Source organism: Tamandua tetradactyla, chromosome 5 (genome assembly GCF_023851605.1).
Source record: "Tamandua tetradactyla isolate mTamTet1 chromosome 5, mTamTet1.pri, whole genome shotgun sequence".
Classification (NCBI taxonomy): Eukaryota; Metazoa; Chordata; class Mammalia; order Pilosa; family Myrmecophagidae; genus Tamandua; species Tamandua tetradactyla.
Genome location: NC_135331.1, coordinates 166,146,434 through 166,167,882, shown reverse-complemented (window position 1 = coordinate 166,167,882; position 21,449 = coordinate 166,146,434). Strand labels below are relative to the sequence as shown.

The 21,449-nt window shown below is 35.4% G+C and overlaps 1 protein-coding gene across 1 annotated transcript in view; it reads left to right on the top strand.

Moving 5' to 3' along the window:
* Positions 1-21,449, top strand: part of SEC63 (SEC63 protein translocation regulator) — a 106,055-nt gene that overhangs the window by 77,919 nt on the left and 6,687 nt on the right. Inside the window, exons 15-19 of the mRNA XM_077162564.1 lie at positions 1,093-1,152; positions 1,357-1,527; positions 11,036-11,194; positions 12,529-12,630; positions 19,464-19,562. Of these exons, the coding sequence (XP_077018679.1) occupies positions 1,093-1,152; positions 1,357-1,527; positions 11,036-11,194; positions 12,529-12,630; positions 19,464-19,562 (591 nt within the window). The remainder of the gene's footprint in view (positions 1-1,092; positions 1,153-1,356; positions 1,528-11,035; positions 11,195-12,528; positions 12,631-19,463; positions 19,563-21,449) is intronic.

Sequence of the window (21,449 nt, the reverse complement as noted above, 5' to 3'; positions counted from 1 at the left end):
TTGTAGGTTAAAATCTAAGCTACTGCACATGTCAGGCAGCCCACTTGGTTAGATCCAGTCTTAGTTATCAAGTTTACTTTGGACTAGGGGTGGGTTAGTTCTGAGTTGACCCAAGACCCTTTGTTAAAAAACATTAGGGGCTGTCTTTAGTGATTACAGGACTCTGAAGTTGAAAAATTGAATAACTGGGTACAAATGAAGGTTCCTCACACAAGGTTTTTACAATCACAGGGGCAGAAGATAGGGCTATGCAATCATTATCAGAGATCAAGGCAGATGGTTTATGATTTAGAGATTTCAGGAATTTCCCTCTGTCTACTTCAGTATACCAGAAAGTAAAGTAATCAAAATCATCCCTAAATCCTAATTCTTTGATTACAGTTCCTCCCTCTCATTTATTATCTCTCAATCTTGAGGGATAACTGGGTGTTGACTCTCTTGACTGCTTCAGAGCTTAAAAAAGGGGGCGTTGTTATTACGGGGCAAAGGAATGATGCAGTGAATTTGGTGGTGGTTCTTGAACGGTCCAGTATCTCTGGGCTTCAGAGCTCCTATGGTGTTGGAACAACCTGGAGGTTTCAAGACATTTCTCTGAAGAAAGGCCACTGGCATCTGAAACACTTCTGTCATGTGTGAAGGCATATGCCAAGCTTCTGCTGATCCTTCTCTCCTGGGTTTCATTGCTTTCTGCTTCTGGCTTCAGTGACTTTGAATAAACTGTTAAAATTAGTCTTCTGGACATGTAAATATTAGAAAATAAGGTAGCCTAATTTTCGTAACATTAAAATATTCGTGTCTGACTACTATTAGAATAAAAGTGAAATTGTTACTATAAGTATTTTTTACTTTATATTGAATTTGCATATTTGAAGGCATTGCATTTGTAAATTTAAGTAGACTATGCTGCTTTTAAAAATATATTCAAGACCAATGTGAGGTACTTCAGGAGGTAACTATCTGAATTTGCACACATTCATCAGTCATTGTAGCCAGTGAAAAAAAACCTACTGGTAATGAATTTTGGAAGATTATTTTGTTTATCTGAAAGATAAATGCAGACAGACTCTATACATTTTTTCTTGCTCCCTGTAGGAAGTGTTTGAAAAGGAGCAGTTCATCTGTGCTGCAGAAGAACAACCAGCAGAAGATGGGGTAAAAACTTGAGTTTTCTTACCTGTGTTTCTTAGCGAAAGAAATGTTTTAATTTAGTTTTCTGATTGACTTATATTGCTGTGAGAAAGTATAATTCAGTTTGTGAAAACATTCAGTTAGCCATTTCCACCTAAAAATTACTCATGACTTCCCAATGAACTTTTGCTATAATTTCTGAGTTTTTATGTGTGTTATGATTTACAGCAGGGTGATACTAACAAGAACAGGATGAAAGGAGGATGGCAACAGAAGAGTAAAGGACCCAAGAAAACAGCTAAATCAAAAAAAAAGAAACCTTTAAAAAAAAAGCCTACACCTGTGCCATTATCACAGTCAAAACAGAAACAAAAGCAGGCAAATGGAGTCGTTGGGAGTGTGAGTTTACCATCATCACCGTTATTTTTATTGAGGAATAACATACATACACTAAAATGTTTAAATCTTAAATGTACAGCTCCTGAAGTTGTCATATGTATGCTCCCTTAATACCCAGATCAAAATATAAAATATTACCAGCACCCTAGAAAGCTCCGTTGTGCCCTTTCCCATTCAGTAACCTCTGCATCCACTCCCCAGGTCACTACCCACCTCTTCCAGACTAATCACCATGGGTCAATTTTGCCTGTTCTTAAGTTTTGTGTAAATGGAATAATTGTGAATTTTTGGCTCCTTTTGCTCAATATTATGTCTGTAACATTCATCTGTATTGTGTATAGGAGTAGACTGTTCTTTTGTGTGTGTGCATGTATAGTATTTCATTGTGTAAGCAGGCCATAGTTTTTTCTATTCTGTGATGGGTGGACATTTGAGTTGTTTGTAGTTTTTGTCTATTTTGAGTGAAGGTACTATGATTATTATACTTGTCATTTTATGGGCATATGCATTCATTTTTCTTGGGTATGTACTTAGCAATGGATTTACTGGATTGTAAAATAGGTGTATGTTTAATTTAAGAGCCAGTTTTTCACAGTTGTATCATTCTATATTCCTACCAGCAAAATATGAGGGTCTGTTTGTTCCACATCTTCTGCAGCACTTGCCTTCATCGGTCTTTTTATTTTTTAGCCATTATATGGTGGATCTGTAATAGTATTTCTGTGGGGTTTTTTTGTGTTTACCTGGTGACTAATGATGTTGGCAGCTTTTCATATGCTTATTGGTCATTTGGATATCCTCTTTTTCCATAGGGTTGTTTGTCATCATCTTACTAATTTAAAGGAGTCCTTTATATATCCTGGATAGGAATCCTTACTTGTTTACTGTCTTAATGGTAGCTTTTGATGTTCTTAAGTTTTAATGAAACCCGTTTTATTCATTGGTCTTTTCTGTTAATGGTTAGTGATTTTTATGTGTTCTGTTTAAGGCATATCTGCCTACTCCAAGGACATGAAAATATTTTCTGTTTTATTTTAGAAGCACCGTTTATATTTAGTTCTTTGATCCATCTTGAATTAATTTTTGTGAACAGTCTGAGATAGAATAAATGGGCCATTTATTCCATCACTATCTAGTGAAAGGATCATCCTTTCCACACTGAACTGCAGTGGTACCTTTTATCATAAATCATGTGACCATGACTATATGTGCTGGTCTGTTTTGGACTCTAGTCCATTCCATCGATGTTTTTGTCTATTCTTGTGCAAATACTACACGATCTTAATTATCATAGCTTTATATTGTCTTGAAATATGGTAGGATAAGTCTGTTAACTCATATTTTACTTCTTCAAAATGGTTTTGACTATTTTAGGTCCTTTGTATGTCCAAATTTTTAGAATAAGCTTGGCAGTTTTCATCAAAAAAAATTGCTGGAATTTAGAGTGGTAGTGCATTGGATCTGTGGCTCGATATGAGAAGAATTGAATTAACATGTTAGCTTGCATCGATTTAGAAAAAGAAATAAAAAGACAACAGAATAAGAATTAAAACAATAATAGAAAGAAAAAAAAACAAAAACAAAAAACCTATACCTCACATGCAGCTTCATTCAGTGTTTTAACATAATTGCATTACAATTGGGTAGTATTGTGCTGTCCATTTCTGAGTTTTTATATCCAGTCCCGTTGTACAGTCTGTATCCCTTCATCTCCAATTATCCCTTCTCTTTTTTTTTTTTTTAATTAACGGAAAAAAAAGAAATTAACCCAACATTTAGAGATCATACCATTCTACACATGCAATCATTAATTCTTAACATCATCACATAGATGCATGATCATCATTTCTTAGTACATTTGCATTGGTTTAGAAGAACTAGCAACATAACCGAAAAAGATATAGAATGTTAATATAGAGAAAAAAATAAAAGTAATAATAGTAAAATCAAAACAAAACAAACAAAACAAAACAAAACCTATAGCTCAGATGCAGCTTCATTCAGTGTTTTAACATGATTACTTTACAATTAGGTATTATTGTGCTGTCCATTTTTGAGTTTTTGTATCTAGTCCTGTTGCACAGTCTGTATCCCTTCAGCTTCAATTACCCATTGTCTTACCCTGTTTCTAACTCCTGCTGAACTCTGTTACCAATGACATATTTCAAGTTTATTCTCGAATGTCCGTTCACATCAGTGGGACCATACAGTATTTGTCCTTTAGTTTTTGGCTGGATTCACTCAGCATAATATTCTCTAGGTCCATCCATGTTATTACATGGTTCATAAGTTTATCTTGTCTTAAAGCTGCATAATATTCCATCGTATGTATATACCACAGTTTGTTTAGCCACTCTTCTGTTGATGGAGATTTTGGCTGTTTCCATCTCTTTGCAATTGTAAATAATGCTGCTATAAACATTGGTGTGCAAATGTCCGTTTGTGTCTTTGCCCTTAAGTCCTTTGAGTAGATACCTAGCAATGGTATTGCTGGGTCGTATGGCAATTCTATATTCAGCTTTTTGAGGAACCGCCAAACTGCCTTCCACAGTGGTTGCACCCTTTGACATTCCCACCAACAGTGGATAAGTGTGCCTCTTTCTCCGCATCCTCTCCAGCACTTGTCATTTTCTGTTTGTTGATAATGGCCATTCTGGTGGGTGTGAGATGATATCTCATTGTGGTTTTGATTTGCATTTCTCTAATGGCCAGGGACATTGAGCATCTCTTCATGTGCCTCTTGGCCATCCGTATTTCCTCTTCTGAGAGGTGTCTGTTCAAGTCTTTTTCCCATTTTGTAATTGGGTTGGCTGTCTTTTTGTTGTTGAGATGAACAATCTCTTTATAAATTCTGGATACTAGACCTTTATCTGATATATCATTTCCAAATATTGTCTCCCATTGTGAAGGCTGTCTTTCTACTTTCTTGATGAAGTTCTTTGATGCACAAAAGTGTTTAATTTTGAGGAGTTCCCATTTATTTATTTCCTTCTTCAGTGCTCTTGCTTTAGGTTTAAGGTCCATAAAACCGCCTCCAATTGTAAGATCCATAAGATATCTCCCAACATTTTCCTCTAACTGTTTTATGGTCTTAGACCTAATGTTTAGATCTTTGATCCATTTTGAGTTAACTTTTGTATAGGGTGTGAGAGATGGTCTTCTTTCATTCTTTTGCATATGGATATCCAGTTCTCTAGGCACCATTTATTGAAGAGACTGCTCTGTCCCAGGTGAGTTGGCTTGACTGCCTTATCAAAGATCAAATGTCCATAGATGAGAGGGTCTATATCTGAGCACTCTATTCGATTCCATTGGTCGATATATCTATCTTTATGCCAATACCATGCTGTTTTGACCACTGTGGCTTCATAATATGCCTTAAAGTCAGGCAGCGCGAGACCTCCAGCTTCGTTTTTTTTCCTCAAGATGTTTTTAGCAATTCGGGGCACCCTGCCCTTCCAGATAAATTTGCTTATTGGTTTTTCTATTTCTGAAAAAGTTGTTGGGATTTTGATTGGTATTGCATTGAATCTGTAAATCAATTTAGGTAGGATTGACATCTTAACTATATTTAGTCTTCCAATCCATGAACACGGTATGCCCTTCCATCTATTTAGGTCTTCTGTGATTTCTTTTAGCAGTTTTTTGTAGTTTTCTTTATATAGGTTTTTTGTCTCTTTAGTTAAATTTATTCCTAGGTATTTTATTCTTTTAGTTGCAATTGTAAATGGGATTCGTTTCTTGATTTCCCCCTCAGCTTGTTCATTACTAGTGTATAGAAATGCTACAGATTTTTGAATGTTGATCTTGTAACCTGCTACTTTGCTGTACTCATTTATTAGCTCTAGTAGTTTTGTTGTGGATTTTTCCGGGTTTTCGACGTATAGTATCATATCGTCTGCAAACAGTGATAGTTTTACTTCTTCCTTTCCAATTTTGATGCCTTGTATTTCTTTTTCTTGTCTAATTGCTCTGGCTAGAACCTCCAACACAATGTTGAATAATAGTGGTGATAGTGGACATCCTTGTCTTGTTCCTGACTTAGGGGGAAAGTTTTCAATTTTTCCCCATTGAGGATGATATTAGCTGTGGGTTTTTCATATATTCCCTCTATCATTTTAAGGAAGTTCCCTTGTATTCCTATCTTTTGAAGTGTTTTCAACAGGAAAGGATGTTGAATCTTGTCGAATGCCTTCTCTGCATCAATTGAGATGATCATGTGATTTTTCTGCTTTGATTTGTTGATATGGTGTATTACATTAATTGATTTTCTTATGTTGAACCATCCTTGCATACCTGGGATGAATCCTACTTGGTCATGATGTATAATTCTTTTAATGTGTTGTTGGATACGATTTGCTAGAATTTTATTGAGGATTTTTGCATCTGTATTCATTAGAGAGATTGGTCTGTAGTTTTCTTTTTTTGTAATATCTTTGCCTGGTTTTGGTATGAGGGTGATGTTGGCTTCATAGAATGAATTAGGTAGTTTTCCCTCCACTTCGATTTTTTTGAAGAGTTTGAAGAGAATTGGTACTAATTCTTTCTGGAACGTTTGGTAGAATTCACATGTGAAGCCATCTGGTCCTGGACTTTTCTTTTTAGGAAGCTTTTGAATGACTAATTCAATTTCTTTACTTGTGATTGGTTTGTTGAGGTCATCTATGTCTTCTTGAGTCAAAGTTGGTTGTTCATGTCTTTCCAGGAACCCGTCCATTTCCTCTAAATTGTTGTATTTATTAGCGTAAAGTTGTTCATAGTATCCTGTTATTACCTCCTTTATTTCTGTGAGGTCAGTAGTTATGTCTCCTCTTCCATTTCTGATCTTATTTATTTGCATCCTCTCTCTTCTTTTTGTCAATCTTGCTAAGGGCCCATCAATCTTATTGATTTTCTCATAGAACCAACTTCTGGCCTTATTGATTTTCTCTATTGTTTTCATGTTCTCAATTTCATTTATTTGTGCTCTAATCTTTGTTATTTCTTTCCTTTTGCTTGCTTTGGGGTTAGCTTGCTCTTCTTTCTCCAGTTCTTCCAAATGGATAGTTAATTCCTGAATTTTTGCCTTTTCTTCTTTTCTGATATAGGCATTTAGAGCAATAAATTTCCCTCTTAGCACTGCCTTTGCTGCGTCCCATAAGTTTTGATATGTTGTGTTTTCATTTTCATTCGCCTCGAGGTATTTGCTAATTTCTCTTGCAATTTCTTCTTTGACCCAGTCGTTGTTTAGGAGTGTGTTGTTGAGCCTCCACGTATTTGTGAATTTTCTGGCACTCTGCCTATTATTGATTTCCAACATCATTCCTTTATGGTCCGAGAAAGTGTTGTGTAAGATTTCAATCTTTTTAAATTTGTTAAGACTTGCTTTGTGACCCAGCATATGGTCTATCTTTGAGAATGATCCATGAGCACTTGAGAAAAAGGTGTATCCTGCTGTTGTGGGATGTAATGTCCTATAAATGTCTATTAAGTCTAGTTCATTTATAGTAATATTCAGATTCTCTATTTCTTTGTTGATCCTCTGTCTAGATGTTCTGTCCCTTGATGAGAGTGGTGAGTTGAAGTCTCCAACTATTATGGTATATGAGTCTATTTCCCTTTTCAGTGTTTGCAGTATATTCCTCACGTATTTTGGGGCATTCTGATTCGGTGCGTAAATATTTATGATTGTTATGTCTTCTTGTTTAATTGTTCCTTTTATTAGTATATAGTGTCCTTCTTTGTCTCTTTTAACTGTTTTACATTTGAAGTCTAATTTGTTGGATATTAGTATAGCCACTCCTGCTCTTTTCTGGTTGTTATTTGCATGAAATATCTTTTCCCAACCTTTCACTTTCAACCTATGTTTATCTTTGGGTCTAAGATGTGTTTCCTGTAGACAGCATATAGAAGGATCCTGTTTTTTAATCCATTCTGCCAATCTATGTCTTTTGATTGGGGAATTCAGTCCATTGACATTTAGTGTTATTACTGTTTGGATAATATTTTCCTCTAACATTTTGCCTTTTGTATTATATATATCATATCTGATTTTCCTTCTTTCTACACTCTTTTCCATATCTCTCTCTTCTGTCTTTTTGTATCTGACTCTAGTGCTCCCTTTAGTATTTCTTGTAGAGCTGGTCTCTTGGTCACAAATTCTTTCAGTGACTTTTTGTCTGAAATGTTTTAATTTCTCCCTCATTTTTGAAGGATAATTTTGCTGGATATAGGAGTCTTGGTTGGCAGTTTTTCTCTTTTAGTATTTTAAATATATCATCCCACTTTCTTCTAGCTTCCATGGTTCCTGCTGAGAAATCTACACAAAGTCTTATTGGGTTTCCCTTGTATGTAATGGATTGTTTTTCTCTTGCTGCTTTCAAGATCTTCTCTTTCTCTTTGACCTCTGACATTCTAACTAGTAAGTGTCTTGGAGAACGCCTATTTGGGTCTAATCTCTTTGGGGTGCGCTGCACTTCTTGGATCTGTAATTTTAGGTCTTTCATAAGAGTTGGGAAATTTTCAGTGATAATTTCTTCCATTAGTTTTTCTCCTCCTTTTCCCTTCTCTTCTCCTTCTGGGACACCCACAACACGTATATTTGTGCGGTTCATATTGTCCTTGAGTTCCCTGATACCCTGTTCAAATTTTTCCATTCTTTTCCCTATAGTTTCTGTTTCTTTTTGGAATTCAGATGTTCCATCCTCCAAATCACTAATTCTATCTTCTGTCTCTTTAAATCTATCATTGTAGCTATCCATTATTTTTTCTATGTTTGCTACTTTATCCTTCACTTCCATAAGTTCTGCGATTTGTTTTTTCAGTTTTTCTATTTCTTCTTTATGTTCAGCCCATGTCCTCTTCATGTCCTCCCTCAATTTATCGATTTCATTTTTGAAGAGGTTTTCCATTTCTGTTCGTATATTCAGCATTAGTTGTCTCAGCTCTTGTGTCTCATTTGAGCTATTGGTTTGTTCCTTTGACTGAGCCATATTCTCAATCTTTTGAGCGTGGACAGTTATCTTCTGCTGCTGGCGTCTGGGCATTTATTCAGATTTCTCTTGGTGTTGGACCCAGCAAGGTTGTAATATTTTTCTGTGAAATCTCTGGGTTCTGTTTTTCTTATCCTGCCCAGTAGGTGGCGCTCGTGGCACACGTTTGTCTGCGGGTCCCACCAGTAAAAGGTGCTGTGGGACCTTAAACTTTGGAAAACTCTCGCCGTCCTGGGGGTTCGCTAGCCGAAGCGGCTTGAGCCGGCCCGGGGTCCGAACGCAGGGAGGGTGTCCGAACGCAGGGAGGGTTGCTGGTCGCCGCAGCCAGGGAAAGATCCCGTCTGAATTTCCTAGTCGGCCCTGGGCAACAAGCGTGGCGGGAGGGCGCCAGCGGCAGCGGCCCGCCCGAGAGAGTGCACGTTCCCCGGGAGTCACGGGGTCACCGTTCTCCGCGGCCTGGGGGTTTCCGATCCAATTCTCTCAGTTGGTCCGGGGGCTGCGCGTGGTGTGGGCGCCAGTCGCCTTGGTTTCAATATTGAGTTTTTAATCATAATCCTGGTTTATATTCATTAATTAGATCTTTTAAATTTCTCTCAGCAGTGTTTTATAATTTCCAGTGGTAGAGGTAAGGTACATCTTTTATTAAATTTACTCCCAGAATTGATGCTTTCTGGTGCTATTGTAAGTGGCATTAAAAACAATTTGTTCTGCAGTGTTTACTGGTGCTATTATAGGAACACAGTTGCTTTCTAGATATTGATTGGCCTTGTATCAAGGAGTCTTGGTAAATTGACAAGTAATTCTGATCATTTGCTTGTAGATTTTTTTTTTTGTATCTATAGTCATGCTATCTGTAAAGACAGTTTTGGTTTTTATTTCTAGTCAATCTATGTTCTTTCTCCTTTTCTTCCTTTCTGCCTTACTGTACTGGCTAGAACCTCTGGTATAATGTTAATTAGAAATGATGCTCCTGAGGCATCTTTGTCCTTTTTTTTTTTTTTTTGCTTCTCTCTTCCATTAGATTTTTTTTTAAATATTTTTACTGAGAAATTTTCAACCACAGTATACAATTAATTACTTACAATATCATCACATAGTTGATCATGATCATTTTTAGAGCATTTGCATCACTCCACATCCTTGTCTTTTTGAACTCAGGAAGAAAGCAAACATTATTTTACCACTAAATATGATATTAGTTATAGGGTTTTTGTAGATATTCTTTATCAAGTTAAGGAAATTCCTTTTCTATTCCCAGTTTTCCTGAGAATTTTTGTCATGAACAGTTACTGAATTTTATTAAATGCCATTTCTTACGTCATGACCATATGATTTTTCTTCTTTCTGCTGAAGTGGTGGATTATATTGATGGATTTAAAATTTTTAACTGTCCTTGAATTTCTTATACAAATCTCAATTGTCGTAATGTAGTATTTGTTTTATGTTTATCTGGATTTGATAATATTTTGTTTGGACTCTCCCGTCTATTTTTATGAAAGAATATTGGCTTGTTATTTTCCTTTTCTGCAAATTCTTCATCAGGTTTTGTATGAGGTTTAATGCTGATTAAACAAGTTAGGAAGTGTTCTCTGTTTTTTTGTTGTTTGTTTTTCTTGGAAGAGTTTGTGTAAGCTTGGATTTGTTTCTTTCTTATTTGGAAGAATTCTTGGGGAAGTCATCTGGGCCTAGAGTTTTTAAAAGGGTTTAAGTTCTGGATTCTGTTTCTTTAACAATATAGAACTATTCACATTTTCTACTTTTTTCTTACATTGGTTTTGGTCAATTGTATTTTATAGAAATTTTCTTTTAAGTTATCAGGTTTTTTGCATAAAGTTATTTGGCATATTCTTTTATTTTTAATGTCTATCGAATGTGTAGTGGCTCCTTTTTTATTCCTAGTATTGGTATTTTGTGTCCTTTATCTCTTTTTTTTTTTCCTTGAGCAGTCTTGCCCAGGGGTTTATCAACTTTATTAATCTTTTCAAAGAATCAACTTTTGATTTTGTTTGAGTTTTCTTTTTATATATCAGCTTTCTCTTTCAATTGATTTCTGGTTTTTACTATTTATTTCTTCTACTCTTTTGAATTTAATTTGCTATTCTTTTTCTTCTTGAGATGTACTAGTAAGTATTTTGCCTGGCATATTGGCTTTCCTTATTTTGTTACACCCTGTCTGTTATAGAAAATTTTAAACTCCCAAAGCAGTACTTTTCTATTAACGTTCTGTTTCTCTCCGCCACAAATAAAATATATATGTAGTTGATGTTTTTGAATAACAAACCATTTATTGTGGTGGAATATCTTGCAGATAGAAATAAAATATTTTTATTTTAGAAGCAAAGAATGAATAAAATAATTAATAGACAAATAAGCCAAATGTTAAACACCTTCAGTAGGGCTTTCACATCTTTATAAGAATGTTCATAATTTTTAAAAATCCTATACGAATAATAGTGGAATTGTAACCTTGAACCAATTAGTTTTAATGACAGTAAGTTAATTTCAGGGACTCAGAATGATATATACTTTCCTTTTAGGAAGCTGCAGTAAAGGAAGATGAAGATGAAGTGTCTGACAAAGGCAGTGATTCTGAAGAAGAAGAAACCAATAGAGAGTCTCAAAGTGAAAAAGATGATGGTAGTGAGAGAGACTCTGATAGAGAGCAAGATGAAAAACAAAACAAAGATGATGAAGCAGTAAGACTTAAGAGTTTAAGTAATTAAGTTGTACCTCTGATGATTATTTGGGGTTTTGTTGTTTGCTTGCTTGCTGTTTGCTTGTCTTAAACAATGACAGTATAGTTTTAATATTAGTTCTTGTTACTTTGTAAAGAATAATTTTGAGGGAGGTGGTCAGGATTGTAAAGAAAAATTGTTCTTAATAAGGATTGTAAATTCTGATTTTCTTAAATCTTAAATTGCTAGGTGGTGCAGGGCCTGGATCTGAGTTAAGTCAGTTTGGTTTCTTAAGGGATTTTTTAGTGTTGGGGATCTCCCTGGTAATAAGAGTAAGGAGGAACATAGGTTGTGAAATAGGAAGCAGTTACTTAAAAGACTCTCAATTTCCAGTTAATGAAACCTTACTGTTGACCCTAATGTCAAGAGGTTGGTTAAGGGAAAAGCTAAATATTTAAGAAATTTCACCTTGTTTCAAGGAATACATAAGACATCTAGGACAGAGAAAGTGTCCTGAGGAATAATTTTTTAAGACTGAGAGTATAGACTATGGCATGACATTAAGTAAAGAAGAATGTTTTTGGTGGACGAATAATGGTCCTTAATGGTGCCATTGCAAATTAACTGTAAACTGAAGAGCCATTTCCTTTATGTTTGTCAGTGTTCTTGTTTGGTTAGATCAAACAAGTAACCCTTGTGATTTGAAAGAGAAACAGGAATGGCCTGTGAGGCAAAAGGAGAGTCCAAAAAGAGGAAAAGGTAAAGGCAAAGGCTCAAAGAGATAAAGTGTGAGGAAATAATGCATCCATGCTTTCGATGAAAATTGGAGGTTTTACACAGGAGTTCATACTTTAAGCTTTAGTCTCTTCTGAAAGAATTTTCTGGTCAGAATTTTCTGGGCAGAGAAAGGAAAAACCAAAAATCCAAACAGGGTTTAGGAGGAATGAGACAGCTTGGTGAATTCAAAGAAATGTAAGTAATTTAAATTGAATTTCCTGGTCAGAATTTTCTGGGCAGAGAAAGGAAAAACCAAAAATCCAAACAGGGTTTAGGAGGAATGAGACAGCTTGGTGAATTCAAAGAAATGTAAGTAGTTTAAATTGCAAGGAGGAGAGCAGCAACAGGAGAATAGAGAGGTAGCCTAGGGTCAGCTCCTGAATAGCTCTGGGGTTAGAATTGATTTATAAAGAGTCACTGTAAGTTTTGAATGGGAAAATGATCAGATTTGTGGGACTGAACTCATTCTAATCTTAACTGGTTAGTTATTGTCAAGAATAATAGCGGAAAGAAGAATGAAACTCCTCGAAACCTGTGAAAACAGTTGATTTCAAATATTTTAATTTTTTCTTTACTAGGAATGGCAAGAATTACAGCAAAGTATACAGCGAAAGGAGAGAGCTCTGTTGGAAACCAAATCAAAGATAACGCATCCTGTTTATAGTCTTTACTTTCCTGAAGTGAGTATAATGTGGTCTGATGTTTTCCTTATTCCATTCACTTTCCCTTGAGATATTTTATACTTGCGTTTTGGCCCTCTGTAATATCCTAGCTCAGATATACCACACGTGTTCTATTCTTGACAGGCCACGTTTTTAAAGGATATTTTACAATATGAATTACATTTAGTGAATGTATTGCTTAACAAGGAGATGATCTAACTTCTTAAGTTCTATTGTTTCCTATGTTTATATTTTTTCTGTGTCCAAATTATTGAGAGTGGCGTTTAATAATGATTTATTAGCAGTTTGACAGTGTTCATCAGACAAATGTATGCTTTTGCCCTTGACTCCTATTGTGAATGTCTCACTCCTACCAGTTAAATAGGATGAAAAAATTCCTAAGGTTTCCTCGTGGGCTCTTGTAGCCACTAGGCTTGCTGTGACCCTGATAATTGCCCATAATTGTGGGACTAGCTGCATTCTTGGTCCCTAACAAAGTTCAGTTAAGAGCTAAGCATATAACTGATCCTTGAGCTCAGGACACATCATTACCATGCTGTTTGCTCCTTGTCTTTGTTTACTTTCGTGGTCATGACTTGCTCAACTTTTATCTCCTGTGGTAGGTTCTGTTGTTTATATTTCAACCTATTTGGGTTTCCCTTGATGTTTTGCTTTTGAGGTGAGTCTGCCTGTGAAGCAGAGGTCAAGAACTGTTTGCCCCGTAGTTCAGGGAATCTGCTCCACAGTCTCCCTTGCAGTTTTGCTGCAGCATCTTCTGTTCACCACTCACGTTTGGCGGGTGATTTCGTATATAAAGTTGCTCTTTATTCTGGAATGTCAACCCAGAGTCTCTCAGGGCTATTTAAGGCAAATTCCTAATAATTTTGCTCTCCTAACAATAAATTTACATGAGTGACTCTGCCTAGACTATTGTTTGATTCCGTCTTATTGCACAGAGCTAATCTTTGGGCATATCCTAAGCTTTAGCTCATCTATTAAGGGGCATTTTGTCCATTGCAGAGGTGATTTGTCAACAGCAAGCAATCTGAAATCAGGTGAATAAATTCCACTAAAGGATGGTTTATAAAGTGTCATGGGATGCTATAAGCTGCATGATTTGTACCTATATAAAAGTTTCATTTTGGACAATGCTTCTTAATATGCAAAGCATTCATTTACTCCCTTAGAACATTTTAACAGTGAAAATGCTTTTTCTCATTTAATTTGCATCAGCATGGTTTGGTAAATATATCAAAATATCATTTCTCAGAGAAAATTTACTTTAAAATCTTCCTAACATCTACCTGTCTATCTTCCATGTACCTACGTAACTTGTGAACTACCCCCTAAATTACTTCAAGTTTTACTTTAATAACTGACTTATATTGCTGATAAATCATTTATTGTATTTAGTATGTTATGAGTGATTGGGAGTCTCATACAACAGAAAAGTAGTTTTGTTTAAGGTGCAAAGAATTCATGTTTGAACACCTGTTCCATACTTAACTTGTTTATCAAAGAGTCTATGTACAGGTGCAGTGTCATTAGTTGATATTCACTAGTATCTTAAATATTCTTGAATGAAATCTTATTTTAATTAAGCAGACTGGGAGAGGGGTGGGAAAGTCGTTCTGCAAATGGAAAGGTAAAGAAGAAATGCGTAGGTGGGGAGAAAGGGTATGGGATGTTTTGGGTTTTCTGTTTTAAAAATTTTTCTTTCCCTGGAGTATGATGAAAGTTTTCTAAAAACTTGATTGTGGTGATGAATGCACAACTATATGATGATACAAATATGACACAACTATGTGTGAGCCATTGATTGTATACTTTGGATAGATTCTATGGTATGTGACTACAGCTCAATAAAACTACAATAAAAAAAGAAGAAATGTGCATTCTTGAACCACATCCCTGTGCTTCTCATCTACTAGATACATGTTCTGGTAATGAAGTCTGACAGTGAGATGTCAGAACCTCTGTTTGGAGATACATGGTACCTTATTTCACTAATTATCATAACTTTCATTTATTATTTCTTGTGTGCTAGGTGTATTCACACATGACCTGTGAATGAGCACAAATCATTTTTTCCCCTAAGAAATGAGGCATTCTGTGTTTTTCCATTTAACATAAGAACAAATTGCTAATGAGGACTATTTAAAAGAAATGCTAAACTTTAAAAAGGTTGGTGGGGGCAACACTTTCCATTACAGAATAGCTCCCCAATTCCCTGTACAAATGATACATAATCATTTGGAAAAACTTGTCAGTAGTTTTTGCCAGGACCAGTAGATGAAAAATGGAGCATGTCCTAGTTAGCTAATTGTAGGGTCAGTTAACATCTTTGTGATGGACCGATAAAATCTAGTTGTAGTTTTTTTAGTCTGTGTTCTGCAGAATTCCTTAGTCCTCAGCCATAGTTTCTGCCTGTTGTCTTAAAGCTTCATTAATATCAACTAATACTCATAGTTTACATTAGGGTTCACTGTTTGTTTTGAACAGTTCTTTGGATTTTAACAAATGCATCATATCATGTATCCACCATTACAGTATTACATAGAATAGTTTCACTGCCCTAAAAATACCGCGTGCTCTCTACCTATTCATTCTTTCCCTTGAATCCATTTTGTTTTCACACACTTGTGTATGTGCATAAATACACAATAGACAAATATATATATATATAGATAAAACCACTGTGGTAGTCCTAACCCTTGGATTAATTTAAAACTCAAATGTAAAGCAGATTTAATTTTCTGTGCTTTTCACGTTGTCATGTACTTGTGATTTATTTATTAGACCTATTTATGAGGTATTTAAACAAAAGAGCTTTGGTTGAACTTAGCATTATTAGAAAAATAATAAACGAAAATTTTACCTCTTAGGGCTAAAATAAAGTAATTTTAAAAAATAAAAATTTTTTGTTTTAAAAATACAGATTTTTTGCCTATAAAAGTTTTCAGTAAAAGGTGTTTTTTAAATCTTTTTTTTAAAACCATGTTTTGGATCATTGAGAATTTAGAATAGTCTGTTGTTTCATTTTTTACATTTTTTTAATCGTGAAATTCAGCATATATACAATACAAAAAAGCAATAAATTGCCAAGTACATTTTAACAGGTAGTCATAGAATAGATTTTAAAGTTTAGTATGGATTGCAGTTCCACAATTTTTCATTGTTTTCTTCTGCTCTGAGACACTGGGAGACCAGCAGAAATAATCAGTATAATGATTCAGCTTTCATACTCATTTGTTAAATCCTATCTTCTCTATTATACTCTTCCTTCTCTTTATATAACATATATACGTAAAAGCAATAAATTTCAAAGTACATCACAACAATTAGTTGTAGAACAGATTTATTTTAGAGTTTGGTATGGGTTACAGTTCCACACTTTTAGGTTTTTATTTCTAGCTGCTCTAAGGTACTGGAGGCTAAAAGAAATATCAGCATATTGATTCAGCACTCATACTCATTTGTTAAATCTGATCTTCTCTGTACAACTCCACCATCACCTTTGATCTTTCTACCACTCTCAGGGGTATTTGAGTTATGCCCATTCTAACTTTTTCATGTTGGAAGGGGCTGTCAACAATATGGGATAGGGAGATGAAGGTTGATGTTCTGAAAAGGCTGGCCCCTCTGCATTTCAGGATTTATCTCCTCCAGGGACCCATCTGGAGGTTGTAGGTTTTGGAAAGTTACTCTAGTGCATGAACCTTTGTAGAATCTTATATAATACCCTAGGAATTCTTTAGGATTGGCAGAAATGGTCTTAGTTGGGGTTTGGCAAGTTATGATAGGTAACAATGTCTAACTACAGCATGAGTAAGAGTGACCTCCAGTGTACCCCCTCAACTCTATTTGAAACTCTCCCGGCCACTGATACCTTATTTGTTATACTTCTTTTTCCCCCTTTTTGTCAGGATGGCATTGTTGATCCCACAGTGGCTGGGCCAGGCTTGTCCCTGGGAGTCATCTCCCATGCCACCTGGGAGACTTTCATCCCTAGATCTTATGTTCCATGTAGGGAGGAGGGCAATGATTTCACTTGCAGAGTTTGGCTTAGAGAGAGAGAGAGGCCATATCTGAGCAACAAAAGAGGTCCTCCGAAAGTAACTCTCAGGCATACTTATAATAGGCTAAGCTTCTCTGCTATATACATAAGCTTCACAAGAGCAAGCCTCAGAATCAAGGGCTTGACTGTTAGATTTGTGTGTTCTAATACTGTTTTGATAAATGACGATTTAGAATTTTCCTTTTTACTTTTAGCCCAAAATATTTTTCTTTAACCATTTCAAAAAGGTATGTTTCCTGTTTCCTACCTTATTCTTAAACAGAAGATACTAAGAATGTAACTAAATATTTATTGATGTGTGATGTAATACAGTGCTCACCTCCAGACACACTGAGGTTAGATGCCTTGGCCTTTTAAATGAGTTTTTTGCATTTACATTTTTATAGTTTTCTGTCTTGTCTGTCATTTCTCCCTGCTGTTGTTATTCATTCTGTTGGCAGGGCAGTTCCTTACCTAGCTCTTTTTCTGTTCCTAATCTTTTGGGAACTAAAATGAAAAATGCCAACCTTACTAAAATCACACACAGTGAAAGGTATATATAGGCCCTTAGAATCCAAGACACTCTCTTATGAGTACTGTTTTAATATATTGTTTTTTGTTTGGCTGCCCAATCCTTTCCACTCCTACTTACTGGCTTCTGCTTCTTACTAGGTAAGATTATTTGCCAGATGTTTTTTAGAGTTTATATTGTTTTCTTTTTCAGAATGTCTTTGTCATTTAATTAAGGTACATCAAGAGTTCTTACTATGGAGACCTTTTTTTTTTTTTTTAAATATTTTTATTGAGATATCATCAAGCATCATATAGTCTATCCAAAGTATACAATCAGTGGCTCACAAAATCATCACATAGTTGTATATTCATTACCATGATTGTTTTTAGAACATTTGCATCACTCCAGAAAAAGAAATAGTAAGAAGAAAAAACTCATACATACATACCCCTTACATGCTCTCTTATCGACCACTAGTATTTCCATCTACCCAATATTTTTTAATCCCTTATTTTTTGTCCTTACTTTTTTACTGGATAAAAAGCATCAGACACAAGATTTTCACAATCACACTGTCACATTGTAAAAGTTATATAGTTACACAATTGTCTTCAAGAACCAAGGCTACTGGAATATAGTTAATAGGTACTTCTACTAACCACTCCAATACCCCATAAACTAAAAAGGGATATCTATCTAATGCATAAGAATAACCTCCAGTATAACCTTTTAACTGTTTGAAATCTCTCAGCCACTGAAACTTTATTTTGTCTCATTTCTCTCTTTCCCCTTTTGGCCAAGAAGGCTTTCTTAATCCCATGATGCCAGGTCCCGTTTCATCCTCAGGACTCATGTCCCACATTGCCAGGGAGATTTACAGGCTGGGAGTCTTGTCCCATGTTGTGGGGGGGCAGTGAGTTCACTTGCTGAGTTGGCTTAGAGAGATAGGTCACATCTGAGCAATAAAAGAGGTTGTCTGAAGGTGAGTGACTCTTAGGCATAATTTTAAGTAGGCTTAGCTTTTCCTTTGCGGTAATAAGTTTCATAGGGGCAAGCCCCAAGATTGAGGTCTCAGCCTGTTGAATTGGTTGTCCTCATTGCTTGGGAGAATTCCAGGAATTCCCCAGATAACAAAGTTTCATATTTTCTCCTTTCTTCCCAGTCCACCAAGGGACTTTGCAAATACTTTTGTGTTCTCTGCCCAGATTACTCCGGGATATATCATGGCATCACACTAAGCTGTACAAATCAACAAGAGCTCATTCCCTGTTCAAGATTCCATGTAATTGTGGTGTTCAAATAAACTGACCATACAAGTTAAATTAGATAATACACTACCAAAAATATAAATTTTATACCAAATAAACTTCTCTTCCTTTGGTCTCACACAGAAGTTGAAATTCTAACATATGGATGATATCATCCTTTACCCGATGTTCTGATTTACCTTAGTCCTATCCAGATCAGCTTCATTCATGTTTCTAGTAGAAGTCTGATCATTTCTTCAACTTTTTAAACAATTGCTGTATGGAGTAATGCTGACTTTCATAACTTCAGAGCTCTAACTCTGAGTCTCAGGTGTCACACAAATGCCCAGAGTCTCAGGGAACAACCAGGTTATACACAGATAGCTCAGTATCTCAGAATTTAGAAATACCAGACAGTTAAAACTCCAAAATACATGTGACTGCTTTAACAGTTTACGATCTAGGACCTTTTACAATAGGCCCCAACCGGATAATCCATGCTCTTGACTTCAATTCTCCAAGGTTTGTATAATTTGGTTAGTCCATATGAGTGAGGCATGATAATGTTTATCTTTTTGTTTCTATTTCATTCAGCATGTTGTCCTTAAGCTTCATGCACTTGGCTGCATGCCTCACAACTTCATTCCTTCTTACAGCTGCTCAGTAATCTGTTGTATGTATACACTACAGTTCCCCCTTCCATTCTTCAGTCTGTGTACCCTTAGGTCACCTCCATCCATTGCAAATCATGAACACTAATCCCGTAAACACCCCATCAGTACGCTTTAGGACACCATTGAAATCCTCAAGATACAGAATTCTTTTGGGGGTGTGGACCTACAGAAGTTAAGAACAGTTTATCCATCCAGTAAATATTTAACACTCTTTTGTACTAGGCACTATGTCAGTGCTGGTGTTATAATACTGAACAATACTTTAAATATTGTTTATATAACAACAATATTATAAAGACAAACCAAAATATGTTTTGTACTTCTTTCTGATTATTTATATTCTCTTTTTTTCTTTCCAGGAAAAACAAGAATGGTGGTGGCTTTATATTGCAGATAGGAAGGAACAGACATTAATATCTATGCCATACCATGTGTGTACATTAAAAGACACAGAAGAGGTAATTATCCCACAGTATTTCAGGTTTTAAAATGTGCAGAATCCCACCATCATAAAACCTTTTGAAAAGTCAATTTACCATATTTGGCTAATTGCATCTTATCTATCAAGACACATTTTAAAGCTTTTCTGATTTTTTTCTTTTGGTGTTGGAGGATGTTCATTGGAAATTTATAAAGTATTGAATTGCCAAAGATATACAGCTTGGTCAGCTTTTTGAAACCTTATTCTCAACTTATTTTTAGGAATTTTCATTGTTAGTGCCTAAGAACATATGCCTTTCCTCATCTTCTCCAGAATTTAATAATTTGCAGAAAATTTATGATTTTCCTTATCATTGTTTTAATGCTAAGTATTATGCCTTTGCCTAAAAAAATAATGTAAGGACTTGTGCTTTAAAATTTTAGAATGGGATTTTTGGTTATGTTGCCTTGTCTACTGTAAATGACATCATTAATGTAGCATTGCAGTGAACATATTTTTCCCTTGGGATTTGCTTTCTGCTTTTTTGTTCTTGATTTTTATTTTTTATTATTTATTTATCTTTAATTTTTTGTTCTGTTGTTCTCCTTGATTTTTCATGTGGTACTTTTCCTAGGAAGATTATTCTGTCCACCCAGACTTGGTGGACAACAGCAAGATTTTTGGATTTCAAGATAGTTCTGTAATGTTAATGTTTAATCAAGTAGTTTTCTTTATCCCTTTATAACTAAGTGATAAATACGTGAAGTAGTTCAGTCTTGTTTGTTTATTGAAACCTAAAGGTTAAGCAATTTAGGAGTATTTCTTTACATTTGAAGTCTAATTTGTTGGATATTAGTATAGCTACTCTTGCTGTTTTCTGATTGTTGTTTGCATGAAATATCTTTTCCCAACATTTCACTTTCAACCTATGTTTGTCCTTGGGTCTGAAATGCATCTCCTGCAGATAGCATATAGGTGCGTCCTGTTTTTAATCCATTCTGCCAGTCTGTATCTTTTGATTGGGGAGTTTAATCCATTAACATTTAGTGTTATTACTGTAACGGCAGTACGTTCTTCTACCATTTTGCCTTTTGGATTTTATATGTCATATCTAATTTTTTTCTCGTTTTACCTTTACTGATAGTCTTCATTTCTACACTCTTCTCCACATGTCTCTCTCCTGTCTTTTCCTATCTGCCTCTTGTGCTCCCTTTAGTATTTCTTGCAGAGCCGGTCTCTTGGTCACAAATTCTCTCAAAAACATTTTGTCTGAAAATGTTTTAATTTCCCCCTCATTTTTAAAGGACAGTTTTGCTGGATATAGAATTCTTGGTTGGCGGTTTTTCTATTTTAGAATCCTGAATATATCATCCCACTGTCTTCTTGCCTCCATGGTTTCTGTTGAGAAATCTATACATAGTCTTATTGGGCTTCCCTTGTATGTTGTGGATTGCTTTTCCCTTGCAGCTTTCAAAATTCTGTTCCTCTTTGACATCTGAAATCCTGATTAGTATATGTCTGGGAGTATGTCTATTTGGATCTACTCTCTTTGGGCTATGCTGTACTTCTTGGATCTGTAATTTTAAGTCTTTCATAAGAGTTGGGAAAATTTCAGTGATAATTTCCTCCATTAGTCTTTCTCCTCCTTTTCCCTTTCCTTCTCTTTCTGGGACACCCATAACACGTGTATTTGTCTGTTTCATGTTGCCATTCAATTCCCTTAGTCCTTGCTCATATTTTTCAATTATTTTCCGTATATTTTCTTTTCCTTGTTGGATTTCAGCTGTCCTGTCCTCCTGTACACTAATCCTATCTTCTGTCTCTTGAAAACTGACATTGTAGGTTTCCATTGCTTTTTCACCTCTTCTGCTGTGCCTTTCATTCCCATAAGTTCTGTGATTTGTTTTTTTCAGACTTTTGATTT